The following is a 20257-nucleotide window of genomic DNA, read 5'->3' as shown; positions in this document are numbered from 1 at the left end:
CATCGTCGGTGCCTGGCCCTTTATACATCACCTGTGACCCTCCCATTAACCCTGCAGATACTGAACTTCATTTGCCTCATCTGTCAAACAGGAATTAGTTTTGTCTTGCCTTTTACAGAAGAGGGAATCAGGCTCAGAGATGCTAAGTGATCTGCTCAAGGTCACATAGCCAGTAAATGACGAGCCTGAGATTCACATCCAGATCCACGTGCTCTGAAGCCCATGGCTCTCCCTCCCCCTGGCCTGCCTCTTGTGATGCTGTTGGGGTGACCTCACCTGGAACTCACTCATCTGTCCTTTCATTCTTCCGCCTGCATGTACTTGACCAAGCGCCCACAGAGTACCTGATGCTGAGGAGATGGTGGCAGACAAGACCACCATAGCCTCCGTCCCACGGTGCCTGTGGTTTGGTCGGGGGGGCGGGGCAGATATTATTTAACTCAGGGAAAGGGGAGCTGAGAAAGTCTGCTGTGGAGACCTAATTCAGATCTTGGAACACGGGTAGGGGGTGGTCAGAAAAGGTGCATTCTAAGAATGGAAAGACAGCCCCAGGACAAGCCCTGGAAGACAGGGACCAGCCCAGGTGGGGACCTGTGAGACCAGCCAAGACTTTGGGCTTTCTCTTGGAGGCTGTAGCGAAGCAGCAGAGAGACACGGCCCCAAGATCATTCTCAATGCTGTGTCTCCCACGGGTGTCTTAATTTCTTTTTTTTTTTTTTTTTTTGAGACGAAGTCTCTCTCTGCCTCCCAGGCTAGAGTGCCATGGCACGATCTGGGCTCACTGCAACCTCCTCCTCCTGGGTTCAAGTGATTCTCCTGCCTCAGCCTCCTGAGTAGCTGGGATTATAGGCGCCTGCCACTATGCCCAGCTAATTTTTGTATTTTTAGTAGAGATGGGTAGATGTTGGCCAGGTTGGTCTCAAACTCCTGACCTCAGGTGATCCACCCACCTCAGCCTCCCAAACTGCCGGGATTACAGGCGTGAGTCACCACATCTGGCCCCACAGGTGTCTTGCGGGCACTGTGCAGCCCCCTGGCTCCCTGTGCTGGACTCGGCTGGCCAAGCCCCCACAACCCTTGTCCAGTGGATAGTGGGGGGCAGCCACTGACAGTTTGGGGTGTGGGCCCTCCAGGTGCTGACCGGATATCTGAACTACATGGTCCAGCTGGGGAAGCTGCTGGGCGGCGGGGATGAGGAGGCCATCCGGCCCCAGATGCAGCAGATCTTGGACTTTGAGACGGCACTGGCCAACATCACCATCCCACAGGAGAAGCGCCGTGACGAGGAGCTCATCTACCACAAAGTGACGGCGGCCGAGCTGCAGGTAACTTGAGCGCCGGCTGCTAGGGAGGCTGGGATGGCCACCAGGCTTCAGACAGGGCCCTGGGCTGGGGGCTTTTATTCTCATTTCATCTAGTCCTTGAGACTACGTGACAAAAGATGGTTGTTATGCCCAGTCCACAGATGGAAAAACTGATGCTCAGAAAGGTCAAGTTACCTGCTGAAGGGCACACAGCTAGTAAGTGACTCCAAAATAGGCGCCTGGCTGACACCAGGCTGCTTCTCTGTAATTAATAGTGTTTACTTGGAGGCTCGGGGTCATGACCACACCAGCTTACACTGACAGCGCCTTTCCAGTCTCTCCGGCACCAAGCACATCGAACTTGGTTACAGTGAGCACTTAATAAATGTGTGGTGTGGATTCTGTCATTACTTTTCCCTTTTCTGAGCCGGATCAAGGTCCGGAGGCTCCTAAGTGGCAGAGAAGCCAGCCATATGACTCAGATTGGCTCACTGTACAACAGGGCGTTAGATCTGCGATGCTTTCTGTCACCCATTGGAGAAGCCCAACGTCCTCTGCCCAAGGCTGCCCTCTGGCGGCTGTTTGGTTCTTGAGGGTCCAGAGGGAATAGCCTGCCGGTTCCTTCTTTCCAGAGCATCAGCTGGCATTGCAGAGGGATCAGCAGAGTGGCCACCACCGATCTTCCCGTTTCTTGACATCACCCAGGAATGCGTGGCCAGGCCTCGCTTCTCTGCTGAGGAGGGGTTCCCGCAGGGTGTCATCTCCCTCCTTCCTTACCTTGTGACCAGCCGAATTGGACCTGTCCGTTCCTTCTACTTTCGGGAAGAACTCTAGGTCCCTGCCCTTTTCCCTCCTCCAGCTGACAGGTGTATATGGGGCTGTCTTGGGACCTTGCACTTCATGTGCTTCCTGGCTAGTGGGGGACACCAGCTGGAAACAACCCCGTCTCATTGCTGAGTGCTTTGGGCAAAAGCAGTGGGCCCTGGGGGAGCCAGGGGTGGGGAGAAGTCAGGGAAGGTGAGTCTAACGATGGGTGAGCATTTCCAGGCCGACTGGGTGTCCCAGGCGGAGGTGCGGGCCGTCCTAGGGCCCATGATCAGGGTCAGGGGAGCCTGGCCTCCTGCTGGTGCTGGCTGCCCTTCAGCTCCCAGAGAAACTGGCCTGATGCTGAGTGGTGCTGCTCAGGCCGGGATGGAGATCAACAGCTGCTGTTAGATACCATCTGGCACTATTTTCCTGCTCTGAGGCCAGGAGGCTGAGGGTGATGTTGTTTGTGCATTATAGTTTGGTTTGTTCCAGCCCAGTTCTCAGCCTGAGGGGCCCCCACAGTGCCTCAGCCCCCTGCCGTGGCCATGATGCCAACTGTGTGCCACGAATAGCGGAGAAGGTACAGGAGCCCTGAGCACATCAGCCCAGCATGGCCACCAGGTTCCCCCCAGGCATCCTATCACCATTGCTTCTGCTCTCTTCTTCCAAGCAAAGGAAGAAAGGCCTTTCCTCCCTCCCAGCTGCACAGCTGCGAAGGTGGGGGGAGTTTAGCAGACGCAGCAGCTTGTAGTATACAAGCCCTGGGCTTAGATTCAGAGGGCTGTAAGCTTGGAGCTGTAAGTGCTGGGATTATAGGCATGAGCCACCACGCCTGGCCAAACAGCCTCTGTGTTCTAAGTACCCAAAGTTCAATTAAGATCTTTAGGAAATATATGGATTCTCTCCTTAAGTTTTTACAGATATTTCTGATTAAATTCTAATGTGAATTTGGCTGCCTTCCTTGTAAAATGGGGTTGGCTCGTTCACTCACCCCTGCTGTGTGCCAGAACACAAATGAGACATAGCCCTTGTCCTCACAAGGGACTGTGGTTCTTTTTGTTTGTTTGTTTGGTTTTTTTTGAGACAAAGTCTTGCTCTGTCGCCCAGGATGGAGTGCAGTGGCATGATCTTGGCTTACTGCAACCTCCACCTCCCAGGTTCAATCGATTCTCCTGCCTCAGCCTCCCGAGTAGCTGGAATTACAGGCAAGCACCACCATGCCCGGCTAATTTTTGTATTTTTAGTAGAGTTGGGGTTTCACCATGTTGGTCAGGCTGGCCTCGAACTCCTGACCTCATGATCCACCCGCCTTGGCCTCCCAAAGTGCTGGGATTACATGCATGAGCCACAACACCAGGCCTGTGGTTCTTTTTTTTTTTTTTTTTTTTTTGAGACAGAGTCTCGCACTCTCACCCAGGCTTGAGTGCAGTGGCGCCATCTCGGCTCATTGCAAGCTCCGCCTCCCGGGTTCACGCCATTCTCCTTCCTCAGCCTCCTGAGTAGCTGGGACTACAGGTGCCCGCCACCACGCCCGGCTAATTTTTTTGTATTTTTAGTAGAGACGGGGTTTCACCGTGTTAGCCAGGATGGTCTCGATCTCCTGTCTTCGTGATCTGCCCACCTCGGCCTCCCAAAGTGCTGGGATTACAGGCGTGAGCCACTGCACCCGGCCTGTGGTTCTTAACTTTAAGTCACAGAGTCCTTTGAGAACAGATAAAAAACCATGGACTATCACCCAGAATAAATGGGCATATATGCATATTTTTAAAATTATGTCTGACACTTAAAGACGTCCTGGCCGGGCATGGTGGCTCAGGCCTGTAATTCCAGCACTTGGGAGGTGGAGGCAGGTGGATCACCTGAGGTCAGGAGTTCAAGACCAGCCTGACCAATATGGTAAAACCCCATCTCTACTAAAAATACAAAAAATTAGCCAGGTGTTGTGGTGTGCACCAGTAGTCCCAGCTACTCGGGAGGCTGAGGCAGGAGAATCACTTGAACCTGGGAGGCAGAGGTTGCATTGAGCCAAGATCACACCACTGCACTCCAGCTTGGATGACAGAGCGAGACTCCGTTTCAAAAAAATAAAATAAAATAAAAAAATAAAGAAGTCCTGGCCCCCTGAAGCCTGTGTTCTAAGTAAGAATCTCTTCCTGGCCTGCCACAGGGTTGTGGGAGAATAAGTTGAGACAAAGGATGAGATTTCATTCAGTAAACTCATTTGCACAACCCAGTACAAGCATAACGTATTATATTCATCATTATTGTTACAATTCCTTTGTTATTAGCGATGTCACCCAGGAACCCAGCACTAAATCAATTTGATTCATTCTACTCTGGGACAGAGAATGTCTTGTTCCCTGGTGTCTGGAAATGGGGTTTTCTTCCCATACTCCAGGTAACTTAGGGAAAAGCACGCCAGGTTTCACAGTGTGGTTCCAGGCTAGTCCCCAGCAGAGTCTGAACTCAGAGCTGTGAATCAGACACTCTTCCATTACTTCTGGGGGCCTGAGGACCTTCCCCTTCCTTTCTAGGACCCTCACGCCAAAGGCTGTTTGGGCCTGAGCCCCGTTTTCTACCCCATTTCTTCAGCTGAGATGAAGCTCAGAAGCATTCTTCTCTTCTCTGCCAGTTTCAAACCTATTTGAATTCGTTGGTTTGTGACCCACAGTACTCCTTGGCTGCAGGTGTGGAAAATGGAGCTCATTGGTGTGCCCCAGAGGGTGTGAGTCACAAGTGGAATGTCCTAGTTAGTTAAAACAGCCATCTCCATGGAGATGGAGCTAGGCACATGTGTTTAAGATAGGAGTTCACTAAAGCAGCCAGGATGGAAAATGTGAAAATCCTGGTATTCAACACATCTTATCTCACAGTCATGGGAACTTCCCTGCACAGAACACCTGCTTTCCCTAAAGGGCCAGGGTTGTGTTGAGGAGTACACAGGGATTTCTCACCATCTTATATCTGTACCTTGATCAGAGAGTTCCAGTTGTCCGCAGTTTGTGAAGCTCTTGTCCACTGTGTAAATACTGACATTTTGTAAACTTGGTGATTTTCCCAAGGCCTTTGCCAGGAGGTCATGCAGTCGGGTGGCTCTAATGGTGGAACCCTATTTGAAGATCTCACAAGCGCAGCTCCAGTTTTTGTAGTCACAGAAATGTTAAAGATTAGCCTCAGAGGTTACCTGCCTGAGGGCCTCCTGCCGGGAGGAGGGCAGAGAGGACAAGGTAGGGAGAAAAGAAACTCAGGGTTATTGGGCAAGCAGGTATAAGAGGCACAGATCTATCAGCTCTGGGAGGGGAGGCTGTTGTCCCCATTTTAGAGAAAGAACAGAAAAAGGCTGGAGGTCCCAGAGCTGGTTCCTCCTGGGGACGCTGATCCAGGTCTGCTCATTCTTAGCCCAGGGCTCTTCCCAGCTTACCAGCTGCCAGGCAGGCAGGCAGGGATGCACCGGAGCCCCCTGGCCCCCAAGTCTGCTGCGCACATCTCTCCCCAGCTCCGCAGGTATTTTACCATCAGCCACAGTGGGAAGAGTTACCCAGAAACTGAGAGCCAGTTGTTAACTGTTTTGTTTTTGTTTTTGTTTTGAGACAGAGCTTCACCCTGTCGCCCAGGCTGGAGTGCAGTGGCATGATCTTGGCTCACTGCAGCCTCCGCCTCCCAGGCTCAAGTGATTCTCATGCCTTAGCCTCCCAAGTAGCTGGGATTACAGGCGTGCACCACCACGCCTGGCTAATTTCTTTATATTTTTAGTAGAGATAGGGTTTCATCATGTTGGCCAGGCTGGTCTTGAGCTCCTGGACTCAGGTGATTCTCCTGTCTTGGCCTCCCAAAGTGCTGGGATTACAGGCATGAGCCACCGTGCCCGGCGCAGTTGTTAACTGTTTACCAGCACGCCACTGCCTTCAGGACCTGCCCTCCTCACAAATTCACCTGTCCTTTGAGGTCCTTGTTCCCCAGCAGCTGAGTTGCCCTTTTAAACCCAAAGAGATGAGTGAACCTCCACAGTGGCTAGTTAACTAGGTGACCTCAGGAAAGTCACCTTACCCCATCCGCAAATTCAGCATCTGTTTTTTGTTTTGTTTTTTTTTGAGACTGAGTCTCGCTCTGTCGCCCAGGCTGGAGTGCAGTGGTACGATCTCCGCTCACTGCAAGCTCTGCCTCCCGGGTTCATGCCATTCTCCTGCCTCAGCCTCCCGAGTAGCTGGGACTACAGGCGCCCGCCACCATGCCTGGCTAATTTTTTGTATTTTTAGTAGAGACGGAGTTTCACTCTGTTAGTCAGGATGGTCTCGATCTCCTGACCTAGTGATGTGCCCACCTCGGCCTCCTAAAGTGCTGGGATTACAGGTGTGAGCCACCCCACCCGGCCTCAGCATCTGTTAAGTGGGGGTTTATGGCTACCTCTCTCACAGAGGGTGTCATCATATTTACCAACAGGCTATAGACTGGTCTTACGTTACAGATCAATTTTACTTTATTGATTGATTTTTCCATATGAAGGCCATATGTGGAGCCTCTCTCACCTCCTTTGTCTTGCATTTTGTCCTTTTTCAAGAAAACAAAAGAGAATCTGGAATTGGACAGGCCCAGGAACATACATGGGAGACCTTGAGCAAAGATTGTGATGGACAATATTGATGAGTTGCTTGCTAAATGCCAGACATATCCATCTAAGTGATTGACATGTACAGGCATTTTTGCTGTAGCAGTATATTTAGTTCCAAAAAACCTTGTGTTCTGTAAAATTGCACACTAAAAATAGCAGTACTTGTGGGGAAAATAGAACTAGAGCAGAACAAAAGTTATGCAACTTCACTTGAGGATATTGTGCTAAGCGAAGTAAGCCAATCACAAAAGGACAAATACTGCCTGATTCTACTTATATGAGGTACCTAGAGTAGTCAAGTTCATAGAGACAGAAAGTAGAATGGTAGTTTCCAGGAGTGGGGGTTGGGACCAGTGGGAAGTTATTGCCTAATGGGTAGAGTCTCACATGTGCAAGATGAAATCTGTGGGGCCAGACGCGGTGGCTCACGCCTGTAATCCCCTCACTTTGGGAGGCCGAGACGGGTGGATCACCAGAGGTCAGGAGTTCGAGACCAGCCTGACCAATATGGTAAAACCCCATCTCTACTAAAAAAAAAAAAAAGGAATTAGCCAAGGGTGGTGGCATGTGCCTGTAGTCCCAGCTACCCTCCTGGGAGGCTGGCACAGGAGAATCGCTTGAACCCGGGAGGTGGAGGTTGCAGTGAGCTGAGATCACACCACTGCATTCCAGTGTGGGCGACAGAGTGAGACTGTGTCTCAAAACAAAATAAATACTTAAAAAAAGCAATCTGTGTCTGCATAGTGGTGGTGATGGTAGCACTGCAGTGTGAATGGACTGAATGCCCCTGAACTGTGCTCTTTTTTTTCTGAGGCAGGGTTTCACTCTGTCAACTAGGCTGAAGTGTAGTGGTGTGATTTCAGCTCACTGCAGCCTTGACCTCCCGGGCTCCAGCAATTCTCCCACCTGGGACTACAGGTGCAGGCCCCCATGCCTAGCTAATTTTTAAATTTTTTTTGTAAAGATGGGGTGTCACCATGTTGCCCAGGCTGGTCTTGAACTCCTGGGCTCAAGCGATCTGCCCACCTCAGTCTCCCAAAGTGCTGGGATTACAGGCATGAGCCACCGCGCCTGGCCTTGAACTGTGCTCTTAAACGTAGTGAAGATGGTGAATTTTATGTTATATGTATTTTACCACAATTTTTTTTTTTTTTTTTGAGACGGAGTCTCACTCTGTTGCCCAGGCTGGAGTGCAGTGGCATGATCTCGGCTCACTGCAACTTCCGCCTCCCTAGTTCAAGCGATTCTCCTGCCTCAGCCTCCCGAGTAGCTAGGACTACAGGCATGTACCACCATGCCCGGCTAATTTTTGTATTTTTGGTAGAGACAGGGTTTCACCATGTTGTCCAGGCTGGTCTCGAACTCCTGACCTCAGGTGATCCACTGGCCTTGGCCTTCCAAAGTGTACCACAATTTTTTTTTTTAAGTTGTGCAACTTTGTAATCAGAATCCTAACAAAACAATAATTGGAACCTTGAGGAATACCTCAGCATGGCCGGAGGCTGCCGTGGGGATAGTACCAGCTGGGAAGTGCTAGCTGTGGACACCAAGACCCTGCAGATAAGACAGGGAGCTCTGGCCAGGTGGAGTGGCTCAAAGTGCTGGTAATCCCAGCACTTTGGGAGGCCGAGGCAGGCAGATCATGAGGTCAGGAGTTCGAGACCAGCCTGACCAACATGGTGAAACCCCGTCTCTACTAAAAATACAAAAATTAGCCAGGAGTGGTGGCACACACCTGTAATCCCAGCTACTCAGGAGGCTGAGGCAGGAGAATCACTTGAACCTGGGAGGCGGAGGTTGCAGTGAGCTGAGATCACACCACTGCACTCCAGCCTGGGCAACAGAACAAGATTCCATCTCAAAAAAAAAAAAAGAGACAGAGAGCTCTGAGCAAGCACCTTTAGGGTCACAGAGAAAGTGCAACCTGCTGGAGGCTGAGAGTTACAGGGCTGGAAGGAGCCTCTGTGAGGAGAGGAAGCCCCAGGCGTGAGGGCTCATTTTCAGTCATCTTAAAATAGAGCGGACCAGGCTGGGCACGGTGGCTCATGCCTATAATCCCAGCACTCTGGGAGGCTGAGGCAGGCGGGTCACTTGAGGTCAGGAGTTCAAGACCAGCCTGGCCAAGATGGCAAACCCCATCTCTGCTAAAAATACAAAAATTAAGCGGGCATGGTGGTGGGTGCCTGTTGTAATCCCAGCTACTCAGGAAGCTGAAACAGGAAAATCACTTGAACCCTGGAGGCAGAGGTTACAGTGAGCCAAGATGGCACCACCGCACTCCAGCCTGGATGAAAGAGTGAGACTCCGTCTCAAAAAAAAAAAAAAAAGGTAGAGCTGACCAGCCTGCTGTGTGCATCAGCTGAGCTGAGGGCTTTTCCTTTCTTGCTGAAGGTTAACGTTCAACCCTTCCCGATCCCATGCCTGAGAAACATCACCTTCGGACCAACGCAGCTCACACGTTATGCTGCTGTCAACCTGAATTTACCAATCATGTAGAAGCTCACTGATGTTACAGAAGCCCATGTTGAATACAACAGACAGCATAAGCTTGTTCAGTCCTCACAAATAACCCAGCGAAGTGGGTTCTGTTATTATGGTGATCCCCACTTTTCAGACAAGATACTGAGGCCCAGAAGGGTGCATTAACTTACCTAGGGTTACACAGCTAGCAAGGAAGAGAGCTAGAAGATGAGCCCAGGCAATTTGGCTGCAGATTCTACAAGCTCAACTGTTTCAGGCCTGTCTGAAGCTCAGTCTCTTCATCCATGAAGCAGGGATAATAGTACCTACTGCTTGGACTCGCGCGAGGACCGGTTGGAATCATATGCATGAATCATTTGCCACGGCTCCTGGCACACAGGAGACGCTTGCTGAATGGTAGCAGCAGCTCCTTCATCTTCTCATTCCATCCTCGTTCCATTTCAAGTTAAATTTTGGTGTTGGACTCCTTAGCATTCTACCTACAGCATCTCTGACAAAAGCCCGCCAGGCTCCGCTTGACTGTCTGCCCAGTGCGCTGTCAGATGGCGCCAAGCCCAGGCTCTTTCCTTTGCTTCCTGTAGAAGCCGGTCCTGGAGACCTGGGCTATGAGGAGAAGCAGCCCTACAGGGTCACATTGTCCTTTTCCCTTGCAGACCTTGGCACCTGCCATCAACTGGTTAGCTTTTCTCAACACCATCTTCTACCCTGTGGAGATCAATGAATCCGAGCCTATTGTGGTCTATGACAAGGAATACCTTGAGCAGGTCTCCACTCTCATCAACAACACCGACAAATGGTAAGGAGACGCCCAGTGGCCTGGGGCATGCCTCTCACAGACAGCCCTCTTCTTGGGCAGGCTGGGCAGGGGTGGGGATGACTATCTGACTCAGGAGAGTGGGACCTGGGCGGGCTTTTATGAGAGGCAGCAGGACCTGGTTACGGGCGCAGGTTTAAATCCCAGCCTCTTTCCAACTGTCAGCTTTGTAGCCTTGGGCAAATTTCTTAACCTTTCTTAAGTTCATTCTCCTCCTCCATAAGATGGTGATACAAATAGCACCTGTGGCCAGGCACAAACGCCCGTAATTGTGGGACTTTGGGAGACAGAGGCAGGAGGATCCCTTGAGTCCCTGCGTTTGAGACCAGCCTGGGCAACATAGCGAGACAGTGTCTCTACAAAAAATAAAAAATTAGCCAGACATGGTGTCGCGTGCCTGTCATCTCAGCTCCTTGAGAGGGAGGCTGAAGTGGAAGGATCGCTTGAGCTCAGGAGGCAGAGGTTGTAGTGAGCTGTGATTGCACTATTGCACTCCAGCGTGGGAGACAGAGTAAAACCCTGTCCCAAACAAAAAAACCTAGCGCCTACCATTTAGGGGTGTTGTGAGAATCAAGTGAAACAATCCATATGAGGTGATTTAATGCAGTGCCTAGCATATACTGGGACTCAGTAAATGTTGGCTATTATTTTTGGTTAATACTTAATGATTTTCTTTTTCTTTTTTTTTTTTTTTTTTTTTTTGAGATGGAGTCTCACTCTGTCACCCAGGCTGGAGTGCAGTGGTGTGATCTCAACTCACTGCAACCTCTGCCTCCCAGGTTTAAATGATTCTCCTGCCTCAGCCTCCCAAACAGCTGGGATTACAGGCGCCTGCCACCACGCCGGCTAATGTTTGTATTTTTAGTAGAGATGGGGTTTCACCATGTTTGCCAGGCTAGTCCCCAACTCCTGACCTCAATTGATCTGCCTGCCTCAGCCTCCCAAAGTGCTGGGATTACAGGCATAAGCCACCACACCCGGCAATACTTACGATTTTTAAAAAAATTTTTGAAAAATACCAAAAAAAGGAAAAAAAATTATTTTATTTAACTTATTTTTTTCCTAACTCCCCAAACTTGTTAAAAATTTTTTTAATGAGATGGGGTCTCACTATGTTGCCCAGGCTGGTCTCAAACTCCTGGGCTCAGTCAATCCTCCCACCTTGGCCTCTCAAAATGCTAAGATTACAGGTGTGAGCCACCTCACTAGGCTCTGAAAAAATTTTAAATGACTCCTGTTGATCTTGTGTGTGTGTGTGTGGGTGTGCATATGTAGAGAGAAAGCATGGCGGAGGGCAGGAGAGAGGAGGGAAAGAGAGATGGGTTTTCTAATATGTGGTCTTTTTTTCCCATTATCGTGACTAAATGTCTAGTCTCCTTTTCCCTTGACCTGTATCCTGAACATTTTCCCCCTTGTCATCTCAAAACCTCTGCAAACATCATTTTTCATGGTTGCATAGTATTCCATCATGTACAAATACAGTTCTTTACTTCCTCCTTCTCATTGTCAGGCATTTTGGTTGATTCTGATTAGAGGTTAGATGTTCACTACAGTCTCAAGGTGACTTCTTGGCAACAGTGGCAACAGCTACAGATAGGTTCCCTGTGCCCTGCAGGTGGGGCAGTAGGAGCTGTCATCATGGAAACCTTGGCCTGGCTGGGCTGAGCTTTTCCTGCCCCTCCTATTCTTAGCCTCTCTGGCCTTCTGGCTGGGGCACCTCCAAGCTGTAGAAGTGGTAGTCACCTCTCCATCCTAGCATACACCATTGGGGTGGGTCTCCATGCCCGGGCTTCATAGCTTCCAGACACAGAGCAGCTAGGCAACAAGCATTTATTGAACGCCTGTGGCATACAAGTGATTGCACTAAACACTGAGGCGTTTCCTATGGTAGAAGACCCAGGCTTTTCCCTTGAAGAGCTTCCATTGCACGTGCTTAGGGAGCAGTAACCCACCAAGCCGTGGCAGGCTGGAAGGGGCCTGGGGTCACAGGCCAAGTTTGAGAGCCCCCTAGGGGCCAGCAGGGGAAGGGCCACGATACTCCCTGCCTAGGTGTCCCTGAGCCTCTCTGGCCTCCTCTCCCCGCAGCCTGCTCAACAACTACATGATCTGGAACCTGGTGCGGAAAACAAGCTCCTTCCTCGACCAGCGCTTTCAGGACGCTGATGAGAAGTTCATGGAAGTCATGTACGGGACCAAGAAGGTGAGCCTGCTACTGTGTATGCCTGAATATGGGCTGAGAGCCTACTTTATGCCAAGGTGTCCGTGGGAGCACAGGAAGGGACCTCAGCCAGCTGGGGGTGGGCAGAAGCTTCCGAAAGGAGTGATTATGCCAAGTAGAGGGTAAAGAGGAGTCCTAGCCACTTAGCCAATTTATAGCAAAAAGTAATTGCCAGTAGTGATGATAGATGCTCTCCTTGGACAACTCGTGATCCTCACAGTGCCTGTGCGGTGGGTACTATCATTATCCCCACTTTGCACAGGGGACCCCCAATAGTATTAATGTAAAACACAGAACAGCACCTGGTTCTTAGAAGCACCATGCGACTGTTCAGTGTTATTATTTTCCTCCCAGTTTGTAGCCTGGGAAACCCCAGGCCAGGTGGGCTCTACCTGCCATTAAATGCCCCCGCCAGGACCCCTGAGGGTCCATTCTTCCAGAGGCTTCAGGGACCTTCCCTGCCCTCCTACAGGGGAACCTACCCCCAGTGGAAAGTTCCACAGCCACTTCCACCTTCTCCCCAAGGAAGTGGCTGTCGCCCTCTCACTCATGCAGCCGACTAATGTTTACTCATTGAACTCCTGCCACCGCGTGCCAGGCTCTGAGCCCAGTACGGGAATACTGAGACAGGTGAGCTGGGGTCTGTACCCCGAGAGCCCACACCGGCTGAGGGAGGTGATAGGAGCTGACCAGTTCTCGTATGTGCTCATGGGATACATCACGCTCGGGCCCCAGAGAGCGGCTGGAAGAGGCCCCAGCTACAGAGCAGTAGAGGCTGGTGTGCCAAGCTCACCTGGCACATCTTCCCCAACCCAGACAGCAGCTAGCAACACCCCAACAATCCTCCCCAGAGAGCAGAGAGGGCTGACTCCAGCTGGACCCCACTCCTGCAGTGGGTCCAGCTTCCAATCCAGATTCCAGTCCAGATGAGTGTTGGCAGAGAAGGGCAGGATGTGGGCTCCTGCTTCGAGCCCTGGAATGCATCCTACACGTCCTCTCTCCCATCCCCATGCAAACCTACCTCTGACAGGAAGGGGACTGAGGGAGAGGGTGGCTGGGAGCAAGCCCCATTTCTAACCAGAGGCACTTCCAAGGGCACCACCAGACCTTGGCCACAAGAGCCATGCTGCCCTGGGGAGGACAAAGCGGGAGGAGTGGGTTGGCTGCGCTGCCCGGCCAACTCGCCGTCCTGCTCCTCCTGCATCTACCTTGGAGTGGCCCTGGGTTAGAGATTCGGCCAGAGCCAGGATTCTGTTCCCTACAGAACTCGGCCTCCCAGGGGACTTTCTACAGAGAGATTTGATCAGGACCCAGGATGATGGTTCCAAAGATGGTTCTGTGTGTGGAACATACACCCACATCATCTCTCACCTTCCCAGGTTCCTCCCTGAGGAAACTGAGGTCAGGGAGGTGAAGGGACTTTCTTAGTCACCCAGCAAGAAAGCAGCAAGGGCCTGGTATGGTGGCTCACGCCTATAATGCCAACACTTTGAGAGGCCGAGACAGGTGGATCACGTGAGCCCAGCCTGGAAAACATAGCAAGATCCTGTCTCTATTTTTTTTTTTAATATTTATTTGTTTATCTTAAGAAAGCAGCAAGCTTGAATGAAAATCCCAGATCTGACGTTTACAACTTTCACCTACTCACTTATCATAATGATAATAATAACCAAAGATACCATTATTGGATATCTACCTTTTATAGGCATTATAAATTCCTACAACAGCTGTTATCCTCTTCCATTTTACAGATGAGGAAATGGAGGCTCACTGAGGGAAAGGGACTTGTTTAAAGTCTCTTATAAGTGGAGAGGAGGCTCTGAAACTCAGCATATCTGATTCCACAGCCCTGAGCTCTGTACCACTCAGCCTCTGCTCTGCAGGAACCAAAAGTTAAGGTCAAGCTTCCCTGTGGTTGCCAAGGGCTGATGTGGAGGAAGAGGGATGAGGAATTATTGTTTAATGAGTATAGAGTTTCAGATTTGCAAGATAAAAAAGTTCTGAGCCAGGCGCACTGGTGCATGCCTGTAGTCCCAGCTACCCTGGAGGCTGAGGCAAGAGGACTGCTTGAGCCCAGGAGTTTAAGGCTGCAGCGAGCTATCACTGACTGCACCACTGCACTCCAGTCTGAGCAACAGAGCGAGACCCCATTGCTTTTTAAAAAATTAGTCAGTTATGGAGTGAGTTTCCCTGGGCCACCTTCAAAGCACAGGGTGCTGCTTGAATGTGGCACTTGGAACAAGTGGGATACAGGGAGGCCTCAAGAGAGGCAAGGGCAGGTGGGAACCCTGAAGTGGGAGGGTCTGAGCAGGAGTCTCTGGATACCCCAGGGCTGATGGGTGAAGGCTGCTGCTCGCCTGTTTCTTAATCTCCAGCCCTCCCCACTCCCCCACTGTGATGGAGTCTGGGCCCAGGCCGGGTCCCTCCTGCTTGTGTTCAGCCCAACTCAAAGCCACCTCCTAGCTGTGTGACCTTGGGTAGTCCTTATACCTCTCTGAGCCTCAGTTTTTTTAATCTGCGATTGGAGATCATTCCTGACCTCACCTCACGGGACCTTTGTGAATGGCCTCCATTCGGGAAAAAGCGTAGAACATGGGAAGCAGTGTGGTGTGTGCATTTGTTCATCCTGGCAGGGAGGGAGCCTGCTGTGAGCAAACAGCACGGAATTTGGAGTCGGAAGATCCAAGTTTGAATTGTTTCTTCTAACCACACCTTAGGTAGATTGCCTCACTGGGGCAGGGGCTCAATCTCCCATCTGTAAAAAGGGGTAACAGATCCCTGCCTTGCATATCCAAGGGCCGCCTAAGATTACACGGGGGATCGCTGTGAAGTCTGTTCTGACTGCTCAAGCGCTGCACGCAGCTGTTTCTCATCAGCTATCACCCATTTGTGACTTGAGACTTCCAGCGGGGAGGAAGGAACCCCTTGCTGAGTGCTCCTTGTATTACAGTGAGGAAGAGGTTAAAAAAAAATGCAGCCAGGTCAGGGTGGAGGAGGCTGCCTGGCTGCTCCTTATCTTCCCAGACTTGACTCATAGATCACCTCCAAGATGCAGGCTTCCTGACCGGTCAGATCGATCTGACCTTTGCTCCTTTTGGAGATTTTTCTCACCATCCTGTAGTACTTCCAGGACTTCGTGACAGGCAGAGAGCGTGGCCTCTCTGAAGGAAGACATTGGAGCCGGACTTTCTGAGTTCAAATTCCACCTCAGGCCAGGTGCGGTGGCTCATGCCTGTAATCCCAGCACTTTTGGGAGGCCAAGGCGGGTGGATCACCTGAGGCCAGGAATTCAAGACCACCCTGGCCAACATGGCGAAAGCCCGCCTCTATTAAAACTACAAAAAATACGGCCGGGCGCGGTGGCTCACGCTTGTAATCCCAGCACTTTGGGAGGCCGAGGCGGGTGAATCACGAGGTCAGGAGATCGAGACCACGGTGAAACCCCGTCTCTACTAAAAATACAAAAAAATTAGCTGGGCGTGGTGGCGGGGGCCTGTAGTCCCAGCTACTCGGAGAGGCTGAGGCAGGAGAATGGCGTGAACCCGGGAGGCGGAGCTTGCAGTGAGCCAAGATTGCGCCACTGCACTCCAGCCTGGGCGACAGAGCGAGACTCTGTCTCAAAAAATAAATAAATAAATAAATAAACTACAAAAAATAGCCAGGTGTAGTGGCACACACCTGTAATCCCAGCTACGTGGGAGGCTGAGGCAGGAGAATTGTTTGAACCTAGGAAGCAGAGGTCGCAGTGAGCCGGTATCACACCACTGCACTCCAACCTGATAGACAGAGCAAGACTACATCTCAAAAAAAAAAAAAAAAGAAAAAAAAACCACCTCAACCATTTACTCCCTGGGTGATCCCTTTGGCCAAGTGATTTAACCTCTCTGTGCCACAGTTTTTTGTCTGCAAAACAGAAACAGAGGCTGGGTGCGGTGGCTCACACCTATAATCCTAGCACTTTGGGAGGCTGAGGCGGGCAGATCACCTGATGTCAGGAGTTTGAGACCAGACTGGCCAACATGGCAAAACCCTGTATCTACTAAAAATATAAAAATTACCGGGCGTAGTGTTGGGCACCTGTAATCCCAGCTACTCGGGAGGCTGAGGCAGGAGAATCTTACTGTGAGCAGTATATGCAGTAGGGCCCAGCACACAGTAAGCACTCACTCCACTGCTTCACTTCACTGTGATTACTGCTGTGGATGGTGCAATTACATGTCTGTTTCTCTCCCTGGATGTTCTGGGCATTTCAGTTGAGACCCAGGAGTGCAGGCTCACTGTTGATTCATCTCTAGCTTCCCAAGACCTAGCACAGTCAGGATGCAGGGCAACTGCTCACAGAACGCTGGATGCGTAAATGAATGAAAGCTCATGTGAAGGAATGGGTTTATCCAGAGAATCTCCGGAGAAGACGACGCATAAGAAAGTCTGTCTGTGATTCAGCCCTCACAGCCTGGAGCCTCCATGGAGCTTCAAATTAGAGTCCCCCTAGTCCTGACCTCCTGTGTGGTTGGCCTCGGCCAGACACAGACCATGTGTCCAGCTTTGGGCTTCTCAGCCGAGGGAGGGCAGGTGGGGGAGGGAGGGAGAGGCTGAGGGCAAGGCATCCAAATGGACACGTAGTTGGGAAAACTAAAAAGAACATGGGTGAGACGAGAAGAGTGGCCCTTCCTTCCTTCCTTCCTTCTTTCTTGCCTAGAAGAAATTTTTGTAGCTAAGGCATAATTTACATACAATAAAAAATGCAGTGTACATTAAGTATACAGTTCAGTGAGTTTTTGGTTTGGTTTGGTTTTGAGACAGAGTCTCACTCTGTCACCCAGGCTGGAGTACTGTGGTGTGATCTCAGCTCACTGCAACTTCCACCCCCAGAGTTCAAGCGATTCTTGTGCCTCAGCCTCCCGAGTAGCTGGGGTTACAGGTGCCTACCACCACACCCGGCTAATTTTTGTATTTTTAGTAGAGACGGAGTTTCACCGTGTTGGCCAGGGTGGTCTTGAACTCCTGACCTCAGGGGATCCACCCACCTCAGCCACCCAAAGTGCTGGGATTACAGGTGTGAGCCACCGTCCCGGCCTTTTTTTGTTTGTTTTGTTTTTAATTGAGACAGTCTCGCTCTGTCACCCAGGCTGGAGTGCAGTGGCCTGATCTTGGCTCACTGCAACCTCCGCCTCCCAGGTTCCAGTGATTCTCCTGCCTCAGCCTTCCGAGTAGCTGGGATTACAGGCATGTGCCACCACGCCTGGCTAATTTTTGTATTTTTAGTAGAAACGGGGTTTCACCATGTTGGCCAGGCTGGTCTTGAACTCCTGACCTCAAGTGATCCACTCGCCTCAGCCTCCTGAAGTGCTGGGATTACATGCATGAGCCACCAATGAGTTTGACCAATGAAGTCACCCATGTAACCATCACCACAGTCAAGGTAGAGAACATCCCCTTCTGCCTTGGGCATAGCGTGCTAAAAACAAACAAACAAACAAAAAGTATAAAAAAATTTAGAAAGATAAAGAACATTCCCATCATCCATTTGTCCAGTGCCCTCTGAGCAGCAGGTACCCTCATGCCCCTTTCCTGTCAGCCCCCAGCCCCAAGGCTGGTGCAGCTGGGTGCAGATGGAATTATACAGGATGTGCCTGGCTGCTTTTGCTCAGCTTGAGTCTGTGGAATTCATCCATGCTGTCGTGTATATCAGTAGCTAGTTCATTCCTTTTTGTTGCCAAGTAGTATGTTGCTGTGTAAAAATACCACATTTTGTTGATCCGTCTGCCTGCTGATGGGCATTTGGGCTGTTGTCAGTTTAGGGCCATTATGAATCAGGCTGCCCTGAGCGTGGGTGGTTGTTAACCACCTGTTCTTTGGGGTTAAGAGGACATCGCTTCCTCTGTCGCACGAGGGATTTATGTGAGCAGGGCCAGCACATGTGGTCATATATCCTGCCCACGGAGGGATGCCTGGTCGGGGAATGACTGGGGCTGACATTAGCCCAGCACGCGTCCCTGGGCCATGCCCAGGAGGTTGCAGCCCACAGACGCCTATTTCCGGTTTGCACAGAGGTGTCGTATGGACTGTTGGGGCTTGTAGGCAAGACCAAGAAAGAATCAAGGCATTGCAATCCTGCGGTGAGCCGGGCGTGGTGGCTCACGCCTGTAATCTCAGCACTCTGGGAAGTCAAGGCAGGTGGATCACTTGAGCCCAAGAGTTCTAGACCAGCCTGGGCAACATAGTGGGATAATGTCTCTACAAAAAAAAAAAAAAAAAAAATTTAAATAGAAAAAATTAGTCAGGCATAGTGGCCTGCACCTGTTGTCCCAGCTACTCGGGTGGCTAAGGTGGGAAGATCACTTGAGCCTAGGAGGTCGAGGCTGCAGTGAGCTGTGTGATCGCACCACTGCACTCCAGTCTAGGTGACAGAGCGAGACCCTGCCAAAAAGAAAAAGAAAGAAAACAGTCCTGCGGTGTTGCTGTAGTGTTCTCGTTTGAGGAGATCTTCAATGGCATTGGAGCCCTGGCCCTGGGGAAGTTTTTTCTGTGACTCAGCGTAGACCAGTCACTCCCCACCGCTCTTTGCCTCCAGGACTCCTGGTCTCCCCAGGAGGCAGGACAAGCTGGGCATATGTAGGAGCATGGGATGTGGAGTCAGGCACGTCTCAGTTCTCATTCCAGCAACACTTGTCACTCGTGGGGCACCCTGGGCCAGCAACTCCTCCATGCCGAGTGTGTTTCCCCATCTGTCCAACGGCTTGTAAGCCCCGAGGGTCATTGAATGGCTCAACAGGACACTATTTGTGAAGCCCCAGCTCAGAGCCTGGCATTCAGGAAATGGCAGGGGGTGGGAGTGAGGGTATCAGTGGCCTCTTGGTCTGGTGACTAAAATAACTTTACTGGGTCGGAAAGCTCTCCCTGAACTTCCAGAACAAAGCGTGGGCCCCACATGGTGCTACCTCCCAGCAAGAAAGGGGTTGGGAAACAAAGGGCTGGGGCCCAGTGAGCCCCGCAACTTGTGTTTTCCAGACCTGTCTTCCTCGCTGGAAGTTTTGCGTGAGTGACACAGAAAACAACCTGGGCTTTGCGTTGGGCCCCATGTTCGTCAAAGCGACCTTCGCCGAGGACAGCAAGAGCATAGTAAGTGCCTCCACCGTGGACACAGGCTGAGGTCACACTAGTTGTGGCCTGCGCAGACCTGCCAGTTCACACTCCAGCCCACCCTGGGCCTTTCCTGCTCCCGGGCAGAGGACCTTAGGGCCACAGCCTCAATGCAGAGGCCCCACTTCCTCGAGCCCTGGGTGATGGGAGTCTCGCGAGGGCAGCTCTTCAGTGCCAGGCCCTTATCTGCACGAGCTCACGTGAGCCTCCCAGCAGCCTGCAAGGCTGTGACAGTCATCCCCACCTCCAAGGGCTGCGAAGGACCCAGAGAGAATGTTGGCAGAGCAGCTCTGGCCCAGAGGATGATATTTTTCTTATTCTGTGGGTGACAGGTTTGTTCTAGACAGGCAGAGGAGTGCCATGGCAGAGCGCCATGGAGACAGCTCAGATCCTGGCCTGACCGCTGGCCGGGTGGTCTGGGACAGTTCTTACATCATCTGCAATGTGGAGACGGGGGCATTCCTCCCACAGAGAGAGATTAAATGAGATGCCACACACTGAGCACCAGCACAAAATAAGGGTTCAACCAATGGGAGCGGTCATTTTATTGTTACAATCTTGATGACAAATAGTATTCATTAGGTAGCTGTCATCTGCAGCCGGAGGTGAGCCAAGCGCAATTCAAATCCATTACAGTGACTGGCCTGGGAGCAGCTGGGCAGGGTCTGAGTTGGGGTCGGCTGGCCCCTCTGCTCTTGTTGCTGCACAGCTCTGCCTCCCGCTTCTCTAGAACCTTCAACCTTCCATCTTCGAGCTCATCTGCTCATGACATTGTCACCCTCGAGAGCACCTGTCCATCTCCAGCCTGAGCGTGGCATTTCCGAAGCTGCTCCTCGGAACATGAGTACTCTAGATCTTAAAGCCCGTTCCATTGAAAAGGA

General features: G+C 51.2%; 1 protein-coding gene across 2 annotated transcripts in view; it reads left to right on the top strand.

Annotated features, from left to right (window-relative positions):
• ECE1 (endothelin converting enzyme 1) overlaps positions 1-20257 on the top strand; it is a 127456-nt gene that overhangs the window by 86238 nt on the left and 20961 nt on the right. For both annotated transcript variants that reach the window (XM_030805165.1, XM_030805166.1), the window contains exons 8-11: positions 1134-1325; positions 9855-9997; positions 12101-12215; positions 19245-19355. In XM_030805165.1, the coding sequence (XP_030661025.1) occupies positions 1134-1325; positions 9855-9997; positions 12101-12215; positions 19245-19355 (561 nt within the window). The remainder of the gene's footprint in view (positions 1-1133; positions 1326-9854; positions 9998-12100; positions 12216-19244; positions 19356-20257) is intronic.

This window comes from Nomascus leucogenys, chromosome 24 (assembly GCF_006542625.1).
Source record: "Nomascus leucogenys isolate Asia chromosome 24, Asia_NLE_v1, whole genome shotgun sequence".
Classification (NCBI taxonomy): Eukaryota; Metazoa; Chordata; class Mammalia; order Primates; family Hylobatidae; genus Nomascus; species Nomascus leucogenys.
Note: the sequence above shows the minus strand (reverse complement) of the source record. Positions and strands in the feature narration are given on the sequence as shown.